The following is a 16,039-nucleotide window of genomic DNA, read 5'->3' on the forward strand; positions in this document are numbered from 1 at the left end:
CTCTAGTGGATCACCCCTTTTGTATGTCAGCAGATACTTTATTTTAAATTTTTCATTTTTCCATCACTGGTTTGTGTGGCTATAATGTTATTATGATAATTGAATAATCTATACACAGAAATTACTCTATTTCATTCCTGATGACTGCATGGTTTAAATTTATATTTGTTCCTATTGCCCCCAGTATCAGCTGTCTGGGCTACAATTCATGCAAAGTATTCTCAATCCTCTTCTCATTTAAAAAACTTACAATTATACTGTATTGCTTTTTGGTCATTCTTCTGTCTTCTAGATGAGTTCAGGGACCGGATCAGTAGAGGCCTCTGTAAAGCAGCCTTTTAAGTGATCTAAATTAGGGCCTGGTGAAACAAAATAAACCTAGGCACAGTTAAATCATGTCACAAATACGGAATGCCTTGTCTAAACCTCCAGCAAGTATCATCTTTCAGCAAAATAAATATATTCTATTGCTTGATGAATATAAGACAATGTAGCCTGGTCTTATTTTTCAAAGGACCCATATGTAATTTGGGGAAGAATATATTTAATTTTAACCAATGTAGAATCTGTCTTGAGCTTATTTGTACCATCTGCATTATGATCTTAGTGTTTCTGTGGTGGACCAGAGCCCTACTGTGTTTACCATCTATAAACCACAGCAAAAAGGCTTATTTCCCACCTCAAAAATCTTACTCTAGAAAAGATAGGGCAGCCAAAAAAGTGGACTTGGCAAAGAGAAGGTAGGAATGGAAGAAGTAGATAAGAACTGATAGTTGAATTATTGCTAAATATTATTAGTATTAGCACAGGCTGCCAAACATCTTTGTGACTGCTGTATTTTATAGGCAAAAAAAAAGGTTTCAGGTTTACAAATGCAGATCTGAAGAAGAAAAATTTAATGACCTCTGGTACTGCTGTGTCTGAAGGGGGACAACTCTTCCAGAGCAGAAGTTTCTTCCTGTGAATACATCCAAATAATACTGTTAATTTTCTTTCCTTTTGTGCCCATTCCAGATAGCACTGCTGTTCAAGTAGGACATAAAATAGTTTCTGTTGTAATTGAGCAATTAGCTGCATGATTAAACTGAAGTTAGACAAGTGGTGTGAGCTGTACTTCAGAACTACTTGCGAAGTTACACGTGGGTTTATTTGTTCCCTTTTCACTGGACTCCCACCTTCCCTTCTCCAAATTCCTTCTAATACTTATGGGAATAATAATTAGGAACAATAGCAAAAAATCTCACTGTCAAGTTCCTGCATACTGAGATACTAAGCCACCACACTTTTACTCGGGCCCATTATCTCATGGCAGAGCTGATTCATCTTGCACCAGCTTAGAGAGTGGAGAGAGGAGCTCATACCCATTCCTACTTCCCTTTTTATGTCTACTTGGGAAGGGATTTCATGGGTTGATCTGGATTGAAAAATTGCATAAGAGGGCATTAGAACCTTCCCTTCCTTACCTACTGTACTCCCTGCCTCCATAGCACATAACATAGTGGTAATTAGATTGCCAGCTGCTGTTTGTGCAATAGAAAACACAGCCAAAGCACTCTCAAGCTTTAACAAAAAAAATCCTCTCTCCCATGAACTTGTGTAATTGTTCTCCTTGGATCGATTCTGCTAACGCCTACCCACTTGAATAACTGTATTCATTCTTTGAAATCAAAGTATGACTGACTAGTTGCATGCAAACTGGCTTAAGCCCTTAAATTCTAAGCTTTTGAAGACAAAACTGCATCTGACATGCTTTGTGCTGCTCTTGAACTACTTCAGCACACTATGAAGCAAGAAAATAAAAGTAGAAATGGAGGCAAGGCTTTTAAAATGTCCTTAAACTGACCTTCAGAAAGAACCAACAATGAACACTGAGAGAAAATTTGTCAATGAAGAGGAATATTGTCCCAAGTGTAAACAAAAGCTCCACAATCCCATTTAAGCATTCTTAGAACATTAATCCATTTAAGATATTAGGACAGAAAAAGACCATTGCTGAGTGAAAGTTGAGATGGGTTGGGTTACTCTGTCCAACTCAGACAACCATATTTCAATTCTGAAAATACATTCAGAGGAATTTGAGGTCTTTTCTTATTTAAGAGGCTCCATTGTGGATTTTAAAAGTGTTTATTTTACCATACAGCCACTTGTAAAACAAAGGAAAAAGTCCACCTCCTAATGTATGAGCTAATCAGGTACAGGTAGTTTAATTCCTCATAATTATCATTTTCACATTTCTTTCACTTGTCATAAAATTGAATCTTCCCAGACAGACTGTCTGATAAAATTACATAGCTAGCTACAGTACATCAAAGAGAACAAGTGAAAGTAAGTTTCATACTCGCAGACACAGAAATTCTGAATACTGAAATTGACCTAAAAATAAAGAGTTTTTTTGTATCACCTTCCTCTTTTGGAATCTATCCCTGGTTCATGCAGTTAATGTCTCTAATTTTCAATTTGAAATGTTTCATCTGAATGCGATAGAAAAGTAAAACAAAGAGCTGAAACAACAGATTGTTAAAGGTTCGTCTTTGCCTATTGTGTAAAAGATAATGCTGCTGTATTAAAAACAGGAAGAGAATTCTAGGGAAGTTGGAGTTTCCCTGGAGGACCTGTGTTAAATAGTCGTCCTGAGAAAGTAAAGATGGTACTTCACTTCAGATGTAGACTTTGAGTGACAAACATTTTCAAGGACTTTTCTTTAAGAAAAAAATCCTATCATGGCCTCATAACATCTGGCTTGACTTTTTTTTTTAATTTCTTACAATTTTTTTAGGCCATTCTTTAAAAACAGATTTAATCAATTTTTAGTTTAAAATTCCCAGAAAAAAAGTAATCTCATTCATTCTAATTTATATTAAACACAGGAGACTATACTAATACAACTCTGTGGGATTTCAAATCTCAGCCCAGGTCATTTAGAGCTATTTTAAATCTGCATTTCTGTACATGTATAGCTTGTGAAGGTTTTCATTCTGTGTTCATGTTCTGCTAATGCAGTCATGATATGCAGGCCACACTGCCTCTTCCCACAGACGACAGCACAGAAGGCACAATTTCGTGTATTTTATTTACATTGACAAGGTTGAGGGGTCAGACTGCTGACTATGAACTTTCCTGTTAGATGGACCCAGAACATATGCCAGCAGGGAATTCACTGGCAGCTCCAAGGACAGTCCAAGCAAGGACTTGGGATATTAATCTCTAAATGGAACAGCTGGGTGCTCACCTCAGCTTTCGTTCTGGAGTAAATACTTCACTGCGTGCCACTCACAGCTCTGCCCTGTGGCCAGCCAGATGTGTTGACAATTTTACATAAAAGTAATATCTACAGAGAGGTCAAAGATTCAGGAATGAGGCAATAGGTATTTTCAGTAAGTAATAAGTACTTTGGGGAATATGTAAACCCCATAAAAAGCCTCAGGCTCTACTGCACTAATGTTGTAAGTTCTGCAGCTAGAGTCTGGTAAAAGCTGTATTCATTAACAGCAAACATGAGCTTGTGAGATTGTCTCACAGTTTATTGAAACTTAATCTTTGTGGTACATGGAATTAGCCTGTGCTTCACAGGGATGATCCTGAGTTATAGGGGAGCAATATTATTCCTGTCTGCAGGAAATCTGCCATTTTACTGATGATGTTGGGTCAATGCTACGTGCCACAAGTGACACTTTGGAGGTTATTCTGTGCAATCTTCTGTAGACAGAAAAAGGCAGTCCATCGAGACATAATCATTAGGAAAATCCAAGTTGTTTATAAATTCAGGAAAAAGTAGACCTACCATTTCAACATGGAAAGGGATTAGGATTTCAGGTAATAATTGATCAGATTTTGCTTAGCTCTTATTGTATTAACAGCTCTTCTAACATTTTGTGGCTGCTTTTGAGCTGTGGGCTGCATCAGGTAAAGCTTTAGAATATAGGCACATAAGACTGGGATGGAACTAATGTATTTTACCCAGATACTACCTGTTCATTCTACTAACCAGCTTTGTGTACAGTTGCATAACACTCCAGTTACAGAGTCAAACACTAAATACAAACCAGGGAAATTATTTGGCAGATATTTTACATCTGTGTTGAGGTGGGTGAAGAGGATACCGGATTTGTTTTAGAGGACCCTGACAGCCATGAAGGACACAGGAAGGACACCAGTGCCAGTGAGCATATGTCTGATGCAGGTAACAAATAAATCAAGTAAAACACAAGTGAGCTGATACCCTACCTTGATGATTAATGCGTATCAGAAAAAGTGTGGCCAGCAGGAGCAGGGCATTGATTGTCCCTTGTATTTTGCACTGGTGAGGCAGCACCTTGAATCCTGTGTTCAGCTTTGGGTATCTCACTACATGAAGGACACTGACATGCTGGAGCCTGTCCAGAGAAGGGAAACAAAGCTCATGAATGTTCTGGAGCACATGCCTTATGAGGAGCAGCTGAGGAATATGGTGTTATTCAGCTCAGAGAAAAGGAGGCTCAGGAGAGACCTTATTGCCCTCTACAACTGCCTGAGAGGAGGCCATAGCCAGGTGGGGGTTGGACTCTTCTGTCAAGTAACCAGTGATAAGACACGAAGAAACAGCCTCAGGTTGTACCAGAGGAGGTTTTGTTTAAATATTAGAAAAAATTTCTTCAGAAAGAACTGTCAAGCATTAAAGCAAGCTGTCCAGGGAGGTAGAGGTATTCAAAAGACATGTAGGTGTGGTGCTTAAGGACATGGTTTAATGCTGGACTTGGCAGTGTTAGGTTAACAGATAGACTCAATCTAAAGGTCTTTTCCAACCTAAATTAGTCTATAATTCTAAAACACACATCCTTAAGCTCCTTAGAAGGTTGTAGTTACTGTCCAGGTATTGTCCTCTTCGGACGGTAAGACAGCACCAGGGTCTCGATTTCTGGATTTTCTGTCTCTCTCTTCTTGAAGGGGTCATTGTCTTTGCTGAAATGCTGACACCTGAAGTGTCAACACTATGCTAGGTAGCCCCTAAATCCATTAGCTCATACACGAGCATTGTCAATGCATGCTAGGTTTTATCAATCTGTGAATATCTGTAAAACTAAAGAAATCCCAGTGTCTCGTCATCTTACTAATTCTGTAAGAAATTTTTGTATCAATAGCAATGACAACACTATAGTTATAGTTCACACATATTGTTATATATCAACAATATTGTTATAATTCATGTAACAATATCATTTTGGAATTTAATTCCTGAACATTTAATTTCATGCAGTTCTGAAATCACTAAACTACTAAATTAGTTTATTGTAGCATTTCTAGTTTTTCTTGAGTTAAAAGAAATAAAAATTACAGAAATCAAATAAAAACAACCCTCCTGACTCGAAGTCCAAGTAATGCATCATCAAAAGAGCAGAGATGCCTCATCAGACAAACATGAGTGAACCAGTTCAGTATATCTTCAGTGGATTTCACAACTATTTGCACAATTTTCACAACTAGCAGAAGAATACTGGGGGTTCCAGTGGTGCTCAGGAGATGTAAAACAATGTGGTCATGGTCCTTTCAGCTTCTGTCTCAACCTCTTGTTACTACTGAAAAACAGCTGAAAGACAACGTAGTCATTGGTCATAGCCAGAACAGCTTCATGAGAGGCAAGTCCTATTTATCAGACCCAATTTCCTTTTATGACAAGATAACTCACCTGATCAAAAGAAGTCAGTAGATATAATCTGGATTTCAGTAAAGCTTCAAATACAGTCTCTCACAGGATCCTGCTGGATGAAATGTCCACTTCACATCTGGATAAACGCATCATGCAATAGGTGAGCAACTGGCTCACAGGCTGGGCACAAATGTTTGTAGAGAATGGGGTGACATCAGACTGGGGACCTGTCACTAGTGGGGCTCCACAGGACTCCACCCTCAGCCCTGTGCTCTTCAACATCTCCATAAATGACTTGAACACTGGGCTGGAAGGGATACAGAGCAAGTTATCAAATGATACAAAACTGGGAGGAGCTGTAGGCTTCCATGAGGCCAGGGAGGCTCTGCAGAGAGACCTGGACAAATCAGAGGGCTGGGCAATCACCAACCCTATGACATTTAACAAGGGCAAGTGCTGGATTCTGCACCTGGAATGGGGCAACCCTGGATGTACAGACAGACTGGGGAATGAGACGCTGGACAGCAGTGCCATGGAAAGGGACCTGGGGGTCCTGGTCGACGGCAAGTTGAACAGAGTCAGCAGTGCCCTGGAGCCAGGAGGGACAACCCTGTCCTGGGGGCATCAGGCACAGCATCACAACCAAGCAAGGAAGGGGATTGTCCTGCTCTGCTCTGGGCTGGGACAGACTCACCTCGAGTCCTGTGTGCAGTTTGGGGTGTTACAATGCAAGAAAGACATTAAACTGTTAGACAGTGTCCAAAGGAGGCCAATGGTGATGATGAAGGGCCTTGAGGGGAAGCTGTATGAAAAGTGTTTGGAAAACCCTCTCAGGCACATGGTGTGACACTTGGGGATGTCCTGTGCAGGGCAAGCAGGCAGTTGGACTTGATGGTCCTTGAGGGTACTTTCTAACTTAGTTTATTTAGTGATTCCATGATAACTTTTTACTCTTACCCAACATCCATGTAATGTTTTCATTCTCCCCTGCCACCTTCTCCTTCAGGTTCCTTGAGCTTAATTCATCATTTTTTATTTGTCCCTTTAGGCTTGGCTCCTAATCCTTCTGCTCTGAAGAAGCACAGGAAGTACATCAGAGAAGGAAGGAGAAATAAGAGGGGGAAGTCCAGCTCAACCAGTGCAGTCTTCTAGCAGGTCATCCTTCATACAAACAGAATAATTGACCTACCTGTTAAACTATTATATATTTCCCCAGTTTTCAGCAGCTCATGATTCACACATACAAAAAAATGGGTGTCATCAAAAAGCATCTTTCTGAAACAAGAATGACTCTCTTAGCAGAACTCTACTCCTTGATCTAAAGCTCATGTATGGTGAAGTACCTCATTTTAGAACTGTTTTCATGTGGGTAAAACCAGATGCAGATTTATCAGGTAGGATGAAGGTTTTAATCTTTATTCTCCCCTCCACTCTCCAGGGAAGGTAGTAAGCATTTCCATCATGTGATTTGGCTGCTCAGCCATGCAGCCTTCCCAGTCACATAGGGGTTATAGCTGCTCCTGAGTAAAACATTCTCTTTTTTGAAAAGTGGCTAAGCTATTTTTGTTCAAGTTTTCAAAATAAGTGTTCCGCCTGCGGCAGAAATCCAGCATGAGAAATTTCTGCCCAAATTATTAAAGAATGGTGGAGTAACAAACTACTGAAAACAGATGGAGTTTGGCATAAGAAATTACAGATGCCATCACTCATGGCCTTTATACTCCCTAAGCATTTATACCGTAACACATATTCAAATGTGCACTACCACTCAGCAGAGCTCTCATTTCTCTTACCTTCTGTGTTGTTTAAAAAAACCCTAAATACAGGCTTTCTGGCTGTAATACTGATCTTCAAGAAATGTACTTTCAAGTAACTAGAGGCTATTAGGTCAATCTTCCACTCCCCAGTCAGGTGGCAAGAACCTCCTTACCTCAATGTTATTATTTCTTACAAAAATTAATAATGACTTTATTCTTACTCGCTGCTTAAGCTCAGTGTAAGAGAACAAACAGCATAGAAAAACTCAGAGACAGAAGGATCTGAACTGATACCAAGAAAGCTAAGGGAGTGGATTTTAATAGAGTGGGTTTTAGTTTCTTGAAGGACATTGCCATACAAACAGATTGCAAAAATCTTTCAATCCTTAACTGAAAAGGTAGTAATTACACATTCTGAGGTGGGAAATCTATCATAAACACCATTTGTAGAATGAATTATAGCACTGCCTCTTGCTTAGAAGAGTGCAGAGGAAAGAGGTGGATATTCTAAAAACCATTAGATACAGAGAAAGACATAATAGTGGAAGTCAGTTTAGCAAAAACTAGGAGATTAGGCACTTTACATTAGAACCTTCATATCTTATTGGTGGATCCATTCTTCTTTTATATCAACTTGGATTAAACTAGGGGACAAATCTGGGATTCTAGTCAACAAAGAAACAGCTGTGAATTTCCAATTTTATTTGACTTTTATTGTTACAAATCAATTTCATACAAGAGAAGTACCTTCTGGTATATCAAATACTCACTATAGTGAATTAGAGTGGCTCCATGGAAATAATAGTTATATTTGTTCCAAATTGATACACTACAGAAGAAAACAAGCCTGGCTCTCTCTACATCTATCTAAAGCAACACATTGGTGGCTACAGCTAATTTGGGAGAACAACTCTGTTTAAATCCAAGGAAACTATTTTTTTCGAACTGAAAAGAAATGATACAGAAGTATCCCTTTCTTCTCAGAAAAATGATTGGCAAGCAAGCCTTTCTCTGTTAGTATCACCAGATGGAATCCACACCACTAGGGAATTGTATGAATTCTAAGAGATTTCTTTTTTTTGTTTCTTCACATTCTCTGGACATAGTTTCAAAGGATTTTAGTGTTAGACCTACCCTCTAGAGAAAGCTTTAGCAGTAAATGAAGACTGACTTATTCTCATTACTGCAGTCCAGCCAGACCATTTCAGTAAAATCCAGGCCTCAATGCATTCAGTAGGAGATTTCCTATGAACTTCAGATGAAGCCAGAATTTCATCTCAGCCTCTCTGTTCTTGTGTAGGAGAACTGACTACAACTAAGCAGAGATGATGTATTGTTCTTTACAGTCTGCACCTGTGTCTAATTTAGTCTTGCACTGAGAGCTACACAGCAAAGTACTTGACAGCTACTAGAGAGAATAGTCTGGAAACTGTCAACTCAGAGGGATGCTTTTAGAGCTCTCACTCTTTGGAGTAAGTTCTTTTCTGTTTAATCAAAGGAGAAGTATTTTTATTAAGAAACTTGACATTCCAAATAAGAGTGCTGTTAAGTCAGGGAATGAAAATATGAAATCGCTGTTTGCTCACCAGTGCTGTAAATCTTGCTGAAAGCCTTCACAAACACACCAGATGCAGACTGCTAAATCCTTCCACTTCATGACAGCACTGAACCACTGATGGAATCACGCTTTCCACAGAGAGGACGGAGCAAGAATCAGATATGTAAAGCCTGTATGAATCAATGATGATCAGCAAGTGAGGCAGATGCCATACTCAAGCAATAATTTAATATTGTACAGCCAGATAACATTTCACACATATACAAGAAAAAACTTGATTCTATACATTCACACTATTACATTAAATCTTGAGTGCTGTCAGGACTGAGTGTATAGACTAAGAATAGTGCAACATTCAAGTTGTGTATCTGTTTGTGTATGCATGTATACATGCAACAAAATTACCATATCCATAATTATGGACAGAGATAACAATGTTTCCATTATATCTTTCACAACAACAGTTTGAAAACCAGTAAGTATAGTTTTCTCTTGCTGCAGATGGAAACTTCGAGGCTGAACTCCAGGCTGAATTTGAAGTTTTGGAAAAGTCGATTAATTCAGAATTTTAAGACAATGCTTTAAAAAGCTGAGCATTTTATAGATACGTGACTCAGAAAGGGCTGAAATTTAAAGCATTTAGCTTGACAGGTGCATATATATATACACACACAGAGGTAAAAGGAGGCTTTGTACATTCACAGTATGAAATTACTGTGAAAATACCGTGAATCTGTACAAAACTAAAATGTCTCCTTATTTTCAGCATGGCATAAACCTATTCAGCATTCAGGTGATGCATTTAATCGCTTGCGTATCGCTTGCTATTTATTCTTTTTTATATAGCTATGTCAAAGAGGAAAAATGCAGTCTTCTAATTTAATATCCCAGATTGCTAAGATATATTCATAAACCATTCCATTGTTATTTTGCTTCACTAGCCTTCTAGTCTGTTCCAGCAGACCTTCTTGTTACTTAGCCTATCTTCAGCCTCCAGCATTTGTGATCTTCAGTTTACAAGAAATTAGGGCAATATCCATAAAAGGATGTTTCAATTTAGTTTATCCTGCCTTAGACCCAGAAAACAGGTTCACAGACCTATATTAGGTACTAAGAATAGAAATTACACCTAAGCAATACCCCAGCCAACAGGAAATGCTGAAGATCGTGAAATCTCACCTCCTGTAAGTGTTCAATGCACCTAGGTGTGCTGGGCTGCAGAAATGTCTGGGACGAGACCAACATTCCTAGTTCATAATATCTTATGGGGGCTTAGAAGTCTAGGTTGTCTATGTTTAAACTGATGCTTAGCTCCCACTTTAATGACTTTCCTTTGGGATAATTGTTCAGTGTTGGAAACATGCAGGAAATTTGAGGTTTACGGGAGCAAAATCCTTCCCTGAAACAAGAAAAATCTGAAATACAGCTGATAAGAGTGGTGGCTTCACTCGGGCTTCTACTTCCACAAAGGTCCCTCACCGTCTTTTTACTGGTGCTGAGATGCAAGTCTCAACTGGATTTTCCTTGGAATTAGGCTTAAGTTATCATGAAAGCTTCAGCCTTCCACAAATTCTAAAATTTACTCCTGAGCTTTTACATAAATCCAAGAGCACTACCTTTAGCCGGAATAAGCCAGTTTTGAAGTCTATTTCTGCAACGTGACCTTTTACAAAAATCTCACATCTAAGCCAAACGTCACTCCGGAGTAACTCAAATTCCTGCTGAAGTACGAAATGCCTGAATCCCGAGAGCGCAGGCGAGGAGCGGCCCCGGGGCAGGAGAGATCAGAGGTGGGAAATACCTTGGGCGCACAAACCCGCCTGGCCCTCCGGGCTGTTTTAAACGTTTCCAGCCGTGCAGTTCAGCCCCTCACACAAAAAGAAAACACTCTATGCTCGCAGCTGAGCCCCCCTTCTCCCGAGGGGCGGCCCCGGCCTGTGGGGCCATGGCCCGCTCCGGCCGGTCCCGCGCCCGCCCGGGCCTGGTTTCCGGCGGGACTTTGTGCGGCTGCGCTTCCCTTCCCTTCCCTTCCCTCCCCCGCGCCGGCCGGGCCGCGGCGGTCCCGGTGTCCCTGCCCTGCTGTGCTGCCACGCCGCCGTCCCCATGCCGTCGCGGGTGCTGTGCCTGGGCGGCGGGGCCGGGGGTCCCGCTGCGCGCAGGGTCCGCCTGCTGCTGCGGCAGGTGGTGGGCGGCGGCGCGGCCGCGGCGCGCTCCGGCCGCTCCGAGGTCAGGGCGCTGCACAGCTCAGGTAACCCACCCCGGCCCCGCAGCCTGCCCGGCTGCCCCTGCCCCCGGCACAGCCCCTTGTGGTACAAGCTGCGGGCTTGTCCGGGCTGCGCTGCCGCCCCTGTGCCGCATGCTCCTGGGTGCGGGGGTCCGGAGAAGGGCAACAGGGCTGGCGAAGGGTCTGGAGTGCAGGTCCAGGAGGAGCTGGGGTTGTTTAGCCTGGGGAAAATGAGGCTCAGGGGAGACCTTATCGCTTTCTTCAACGCCCTGAAAGGAGAGTGTAGCCTGGTGGGGGTCGGTCTCTTCTCCCGGCTAACACCTGACATAAGAGTGCATAGCCTCAAGCTGCGCCAGTGGTGATTTAGGTTGGAGTTTAGGAAGGATTTCTTCACAGGAGGGGTGAATAAGTATTGTAATGGATTCCCAGGGACGTGGTGGAGTCGCCGTCCCTGGAGATGTTTAAGGAACGGCTGCAGGTGGCATTGGTGCCATGGTGGTGTTCGGTCATAGCTTGGACTCGATCTCAGAGGTCTTTTCCAGCCTGGTATGAAGAGGAAGGACAGAGTTCAGACGCAGGCTTGCAGAGACACTCACTGTGGCTCGTGATAGCTCCTGGTCCAAGTTCGGCCGCAGTGAAGCAAAGGGCAGCCCTGCAGCTCCTGCCTGTGAGAACCACCCTGCTCTGCAGAGCGTCTGTCACTTCTTGCCATGCTTTCTGTTCCTGCATCACATGGCTTCCTCTTTCGGCTGGGGCAGAGCCTCCGTGTTTGTCACTGCAGGCTGCCAAGGCTGGTGCGTGTCTGAGTGTGCCGGCAGCATATGGTAATGAGATACAGGCTTGACCTTGAGCCTGCAGATGCCATGAAGGATGACCTGAACTGCCCTGGAATATCCTCTGGTGGCCTTTGAGACAGGTGATGAGCCTGTGCAGAGTAGAAGGGGTGTCTGGAAAGGGTGACATATGCCTGTGATAACTGACACTTCTTGGGATGAATGCCAAAAGCAACAAAGCTCCTAAGTACAGAGTGAGTGATGAGTAGTGATTCTGATGGAGGAGTATTTGCTCAAGATCTTAATTACATCCCTTTAATCCCATTTCTCTCCATTTTGATATTTTTTAATTTGTCTATTAGTTGACTAGTTAATTTCCTTATTTAGTTTCTGAGAAGTTATTCAAGAAAGAAGTCTTTGAGGAATTGATAGCCATAAAATTCCTTCAAGAATTTGTGAACAGATAATATTTTGTATGTGAAAAGTACTAAAAAGACTGGAGTTATTTAGCATCAAACAAATTAGAGTGAAAGAAAACAAGTTAACTATGAAGTGAGTCAAGTAAAACAAACACCTGAAGAAGGTAGCTCAGTACTTTCAAGCCTTTGGTTGGGAAACAAAAAGAAATTTAACAGTGTAAAGTGGTAGCAAATGCAGCCTTGCTAAGAATTTCATCACTTTAAATATGCTCTGGAATGCAACTGAGTTTAACTCAGTGATATTTGTGAATACACTCTGTATATATGTGAATAGTAGGAGTATTCCCAGTTACAATCAATAATGGTAGGAGTTTTGGTAGAAAGATTTAAGTCTCAAAGCTCTAGAGAGTCTTGTAGATAGTATTAGGGATATTTGCTGTCCTGACAGCTCAGACATCTCATTCTTTGTAATGCTTCCTGCTTTTCTGTGAATTTGGGACTTTGGTATTAAGAATTACTGGGGTTTTTTCCTGTTACGTGGGTGTTTTTTTAATCCACTTTAAAAATGTTTGCGTGTCCTCTTGCAGATCCTTGCATTTTTTTGCGGATACTGAAGTTACAAAGGATGATCTGAAATTTTTTGTGCCAAATATGTTTTTGCTATTTCTGTGCAGCTGCTGTAATTACCATTCTGTTGTAAGCGGTGTTAAGGTTGCATGCCTCTTCCATAAATAAACAAAATGTGTCTTAAAAGGCTGGAAGCTGTTAAGAGTAAGCTAAACAGCAAATTGTGTGTGCAATAATTTGGATGTTACCTCCCTGCCAGGTTGGATTTACTGTCTGTCCTGATGCCTTTTGAGTGTAAGGGAGGAACTGTTACCTGATATTGTGCTGTTATACGTGAAGAAGCCATCCTTCTTAGCTTTTCTGTCCAGTCTTTATGAAATAAATGTGGCTTGATGGTTCACTGGGGACTGGGGAGGAATGGCTGAAGCTATCAAGTGGTAAAGCTCAAGAGAAGTCTCAAAGTGAAAGAGACTGAATGTCAAAAGGGTAATGGCAATATCTAGGAAGGATTTTGGGTTGCACAAGTTAATTAATGAGGAAAACATTATAGTAGCTAATGTTGTAGAAGGCTGACTGTCAGAATCATATTTAATGCAGGTGTCATGCTTCCTTCTAAAAGACTAAAAAGTATCAAATATTTGTGGACTGTAGAGTTACTTGTGATGAATCAGTTTAAATGCACCATGAGCTAAATAAAGTGAAGCTCTACGTGACTCAGTGCACTTATTTGTTTTAATCTATATGTAAGATGAATATTTTTAAAAAGCTGACAGAATACACAGTATTGGAGTTGCTTTAAGGGATTAGAGGGAACAAACACAGAATTTGATGTAAACTTAAGAGCTGGAAGAATAAAAACTATTGCCAGTCTGATAGTATGAGTAAAGGAATGTCTCTCATGTGCTTTCCTGCTCAGTGTACATAAAATAACTTATGCTTTGTCACTTGTGCAGACTGGAATATAACAGCTGCATTCACTGTTTTCTGCAATGCTGCCTGTCCAGGTTCACTTCCTCTACTTTGCTTATATGAAATTTCTGGTCAATTCCAGTTCCTAATCAGACATGTGTTTAAAGCGTAAAAAATAACTCAGTAGTACATACAAGTCTATCTGCTGAGTAAAGCAATCACTTGTGAAAATTGCATCACACTTCAGAATCCTGTAATGTTTATAGGATCTAAATGATTGTGGTAAAAATTGATAATTGAAAGAAGACAATGAATTTGACTGTGTGTTTATAAATGGAATTTTTTTCCCGGTTTGTCATTGTCCAGAGACTAAAGAATTGGTTGATGATGGGTGTAAATGCTTTCTGGCACATTGCCTTTTCCAATTTTACCTGTGTCATTATCTTAATTGAAGTTCACATGTTAACACCTGTGTGTATGTTTCTGACAGTATTTCCTTTTGCTGGCCAAACCTGTTTTTAAAGACACTTAATTCTTTCTTCATTCTCATTACATTCCTATAATTGTTCATGGCTTCCTTAGTTGTACTTAGGGGGCTTCATTGTAGTGACTGAAATGATTCCAGGGACTTGATATATGGTGGTCCTTGTGTACGGTTGTTGCATCAGCACAACTTGGAAGGCAGCAAATGAAGATTGGAATTTTCAAAGCCAGTTGTCTGAAAGTTTGCAGAGTTATGCCTGGGTTATTTCAAATTATTCTAACATTTAGAAAATAAAAGGTTCATGGTAAAAAAAAGAGTGCATATTATTAGGCATGCTGATGTATCTGGAACAAAGGGGTGAAATGTCAGGTCAACTTCTGTAGGACTTCACTTTTGGTATATAACTGGATGTCAGTAAATAGTTTCTGAGTGTTAATATTTGCCAGTAGTTTGAAATTTAATTTTTTTCTGTTAAACAACTGTTACAGACCTGGTATGTGTTGATGTGTTCTACAAGTTGTGCTCAGCTTAATGCATAAGATTGAAATTATAGCTGCTTGGCATACTCAGGATAGTTGTAGGCAATGCCATTGCTAATTCTAAAGCTGTTTTGTCACTTTTGGATAGCTTTTCAGTAAATGTGAAATTTCAAAAACATTTCTGTTGATTTTCAGTTGTAGATTCATTTTGGTTGAAATACTTTTTTGAAATTATACTAATGTGCTTGTTATCTAAGCTCAATTTAGAATAGATAGTATTTTTTTTCTCCACTGAGCGAAATGTGCTTCAGAAATCTTTATACAGTTTTAAAACACTTGGAGCTAATTTTTCACAAAAGTAGCACTGGCTACAGAAGATTTGAAGGAGAGCACTGGTGATGAGCTGGGCATCTGTTACTGTGTGACTAAGACGAGCTGGTGGATATTGCTTTCTACAGATAGCTAGCAGTAACCTCCCACTCATGAGCTTTCATGCTCACGGAGGATTTCAGCCATGCAGACATCAGCTAGGAGGGCAATCTGGCATTGTGTATGCACTCTTGGTAAAAATTTTGTAACTCAGATGCCAGAGTCGGAATTAACTCTTTGCTTTGTCTGCCCCTTTCAAGTAGGGAAGAGCTGTGACCAGTTTGGTCACAGGTGACAGCCTGGATCTCAGCATCTGGAGCATGACTGAGTTGCAATCTGAAGGAAGGCTGGGAAAGTGAGCAGCAGAATTAGCATCCTGGACTTGAGGACTGCAAGCTTTCACTTATTCAGGAGATTGATGGATAGAATCCTTTGGATAACAGCCATAAAGATGGAAGGTACAGAGGAGAACTTGAAAGCTTTTAGAGAAAACTTAATGGCAGCTCAGAAATGAACCATTCAGCAGTAACAGAATGCCTGTTTGGCCAAGCAGGGAACTTCTTAAAGTCCTAAAACACAGAAGGGGAATATACAAAAGTGCTAGTAAGGACAGACAGCAGGAGTGTAAAAGTGCAATTTAATATGTAGGGACAAAACCCCTACCATCTTGCCAGAGTGCAGATATTTAATCCAGAAGGACCCTGATGAACATGAGAACTAGGACAACGGAAACCTCAGGAAGTTTAAGACGTGTGAAGATCTGCTAGTGGACTAAAGTGTTGTTGGGAAGGGACTGGCTGAGTAACAGCTTTGGTGAAAAGGCTGTGGGATTGCAGTGATGTCTGTTGAATACAGCAGAGGAAGAGATTGGCTAGAG

At 40.8% G+C, this 16,039-nt stretch overlaps 1 protein-coding gene and 1 long non-coding RNA gene across 4 annotated transcripts in view; one reads left to right on the plus strand and one right to left on the minus strand.

Annotated features, from left to right (window-relative positions):
* Window positions 1-524: 524 nt before the first annotated feature.
* LOC130249489 (uncharacterized) lies at window positions 525-10,906 on the minus strand. Of its 3 annotated transcripts, XR_008839805.1 has the most exons (4): window positions 10,740-10,906; window positions 8,967-9,108; window positions 4,225-4,373; window positions 525-1,023 (listed from the first exon to the last, which is right to left on the minus strand). It is a non-coding gene; the product is annotated as an uncharacterized LOC130249489 (long non-coding RNA). The 3 variants fall into 3 exon arrangements; XR_008839804.1 differs by lacking the exon at window positions 8,967-9,108 and having other exon boundaries at window positions 10,740-10,899; XR_008839803.1 differs by lacking the exon at window positions 10,740-10,906 and having other exon boundaries at window positions 8,967-10,106.
* A 44-nt stretch (window positions 10,907-10,950) lies between these two features.
* The window catches only part of VWA8 (von Willebrand factor A domain containing 8), a 178,474-nt gene continuing 173,385 nt past the window's right edge, over window positions 10,951-16,039 (plus strand). The window contains exon 1 of the mRNA XM_056484352.1: window positions 10,951-11,186. Within this exon, the coding sequence (XP_056340327.1) occupies window positions 11,042-11,186 (145 nt within the window). The 5' untranslated portion in view covers window positions 10,951-11,041. The remainder of the gene's footprint in view (window positions 11,187-16,039) is intronic.

This window comes from Oenanthe melanoleuca, chromosome 1 (assembly GCF_029582105.1).
Source record: "Oenanthe melanoleuca isolate GR-GAL-2019-014 chromosome 1, OMel1.0, whole genome shotgun sequence".
Classification (NCBI taxonomy): domain Eukaryota; kingdom Metazoa; phylum Chordata; class Aves; order Passeriformes; family Muscicapidae; genus Oenanthe; species Oenanthe melanoleuca.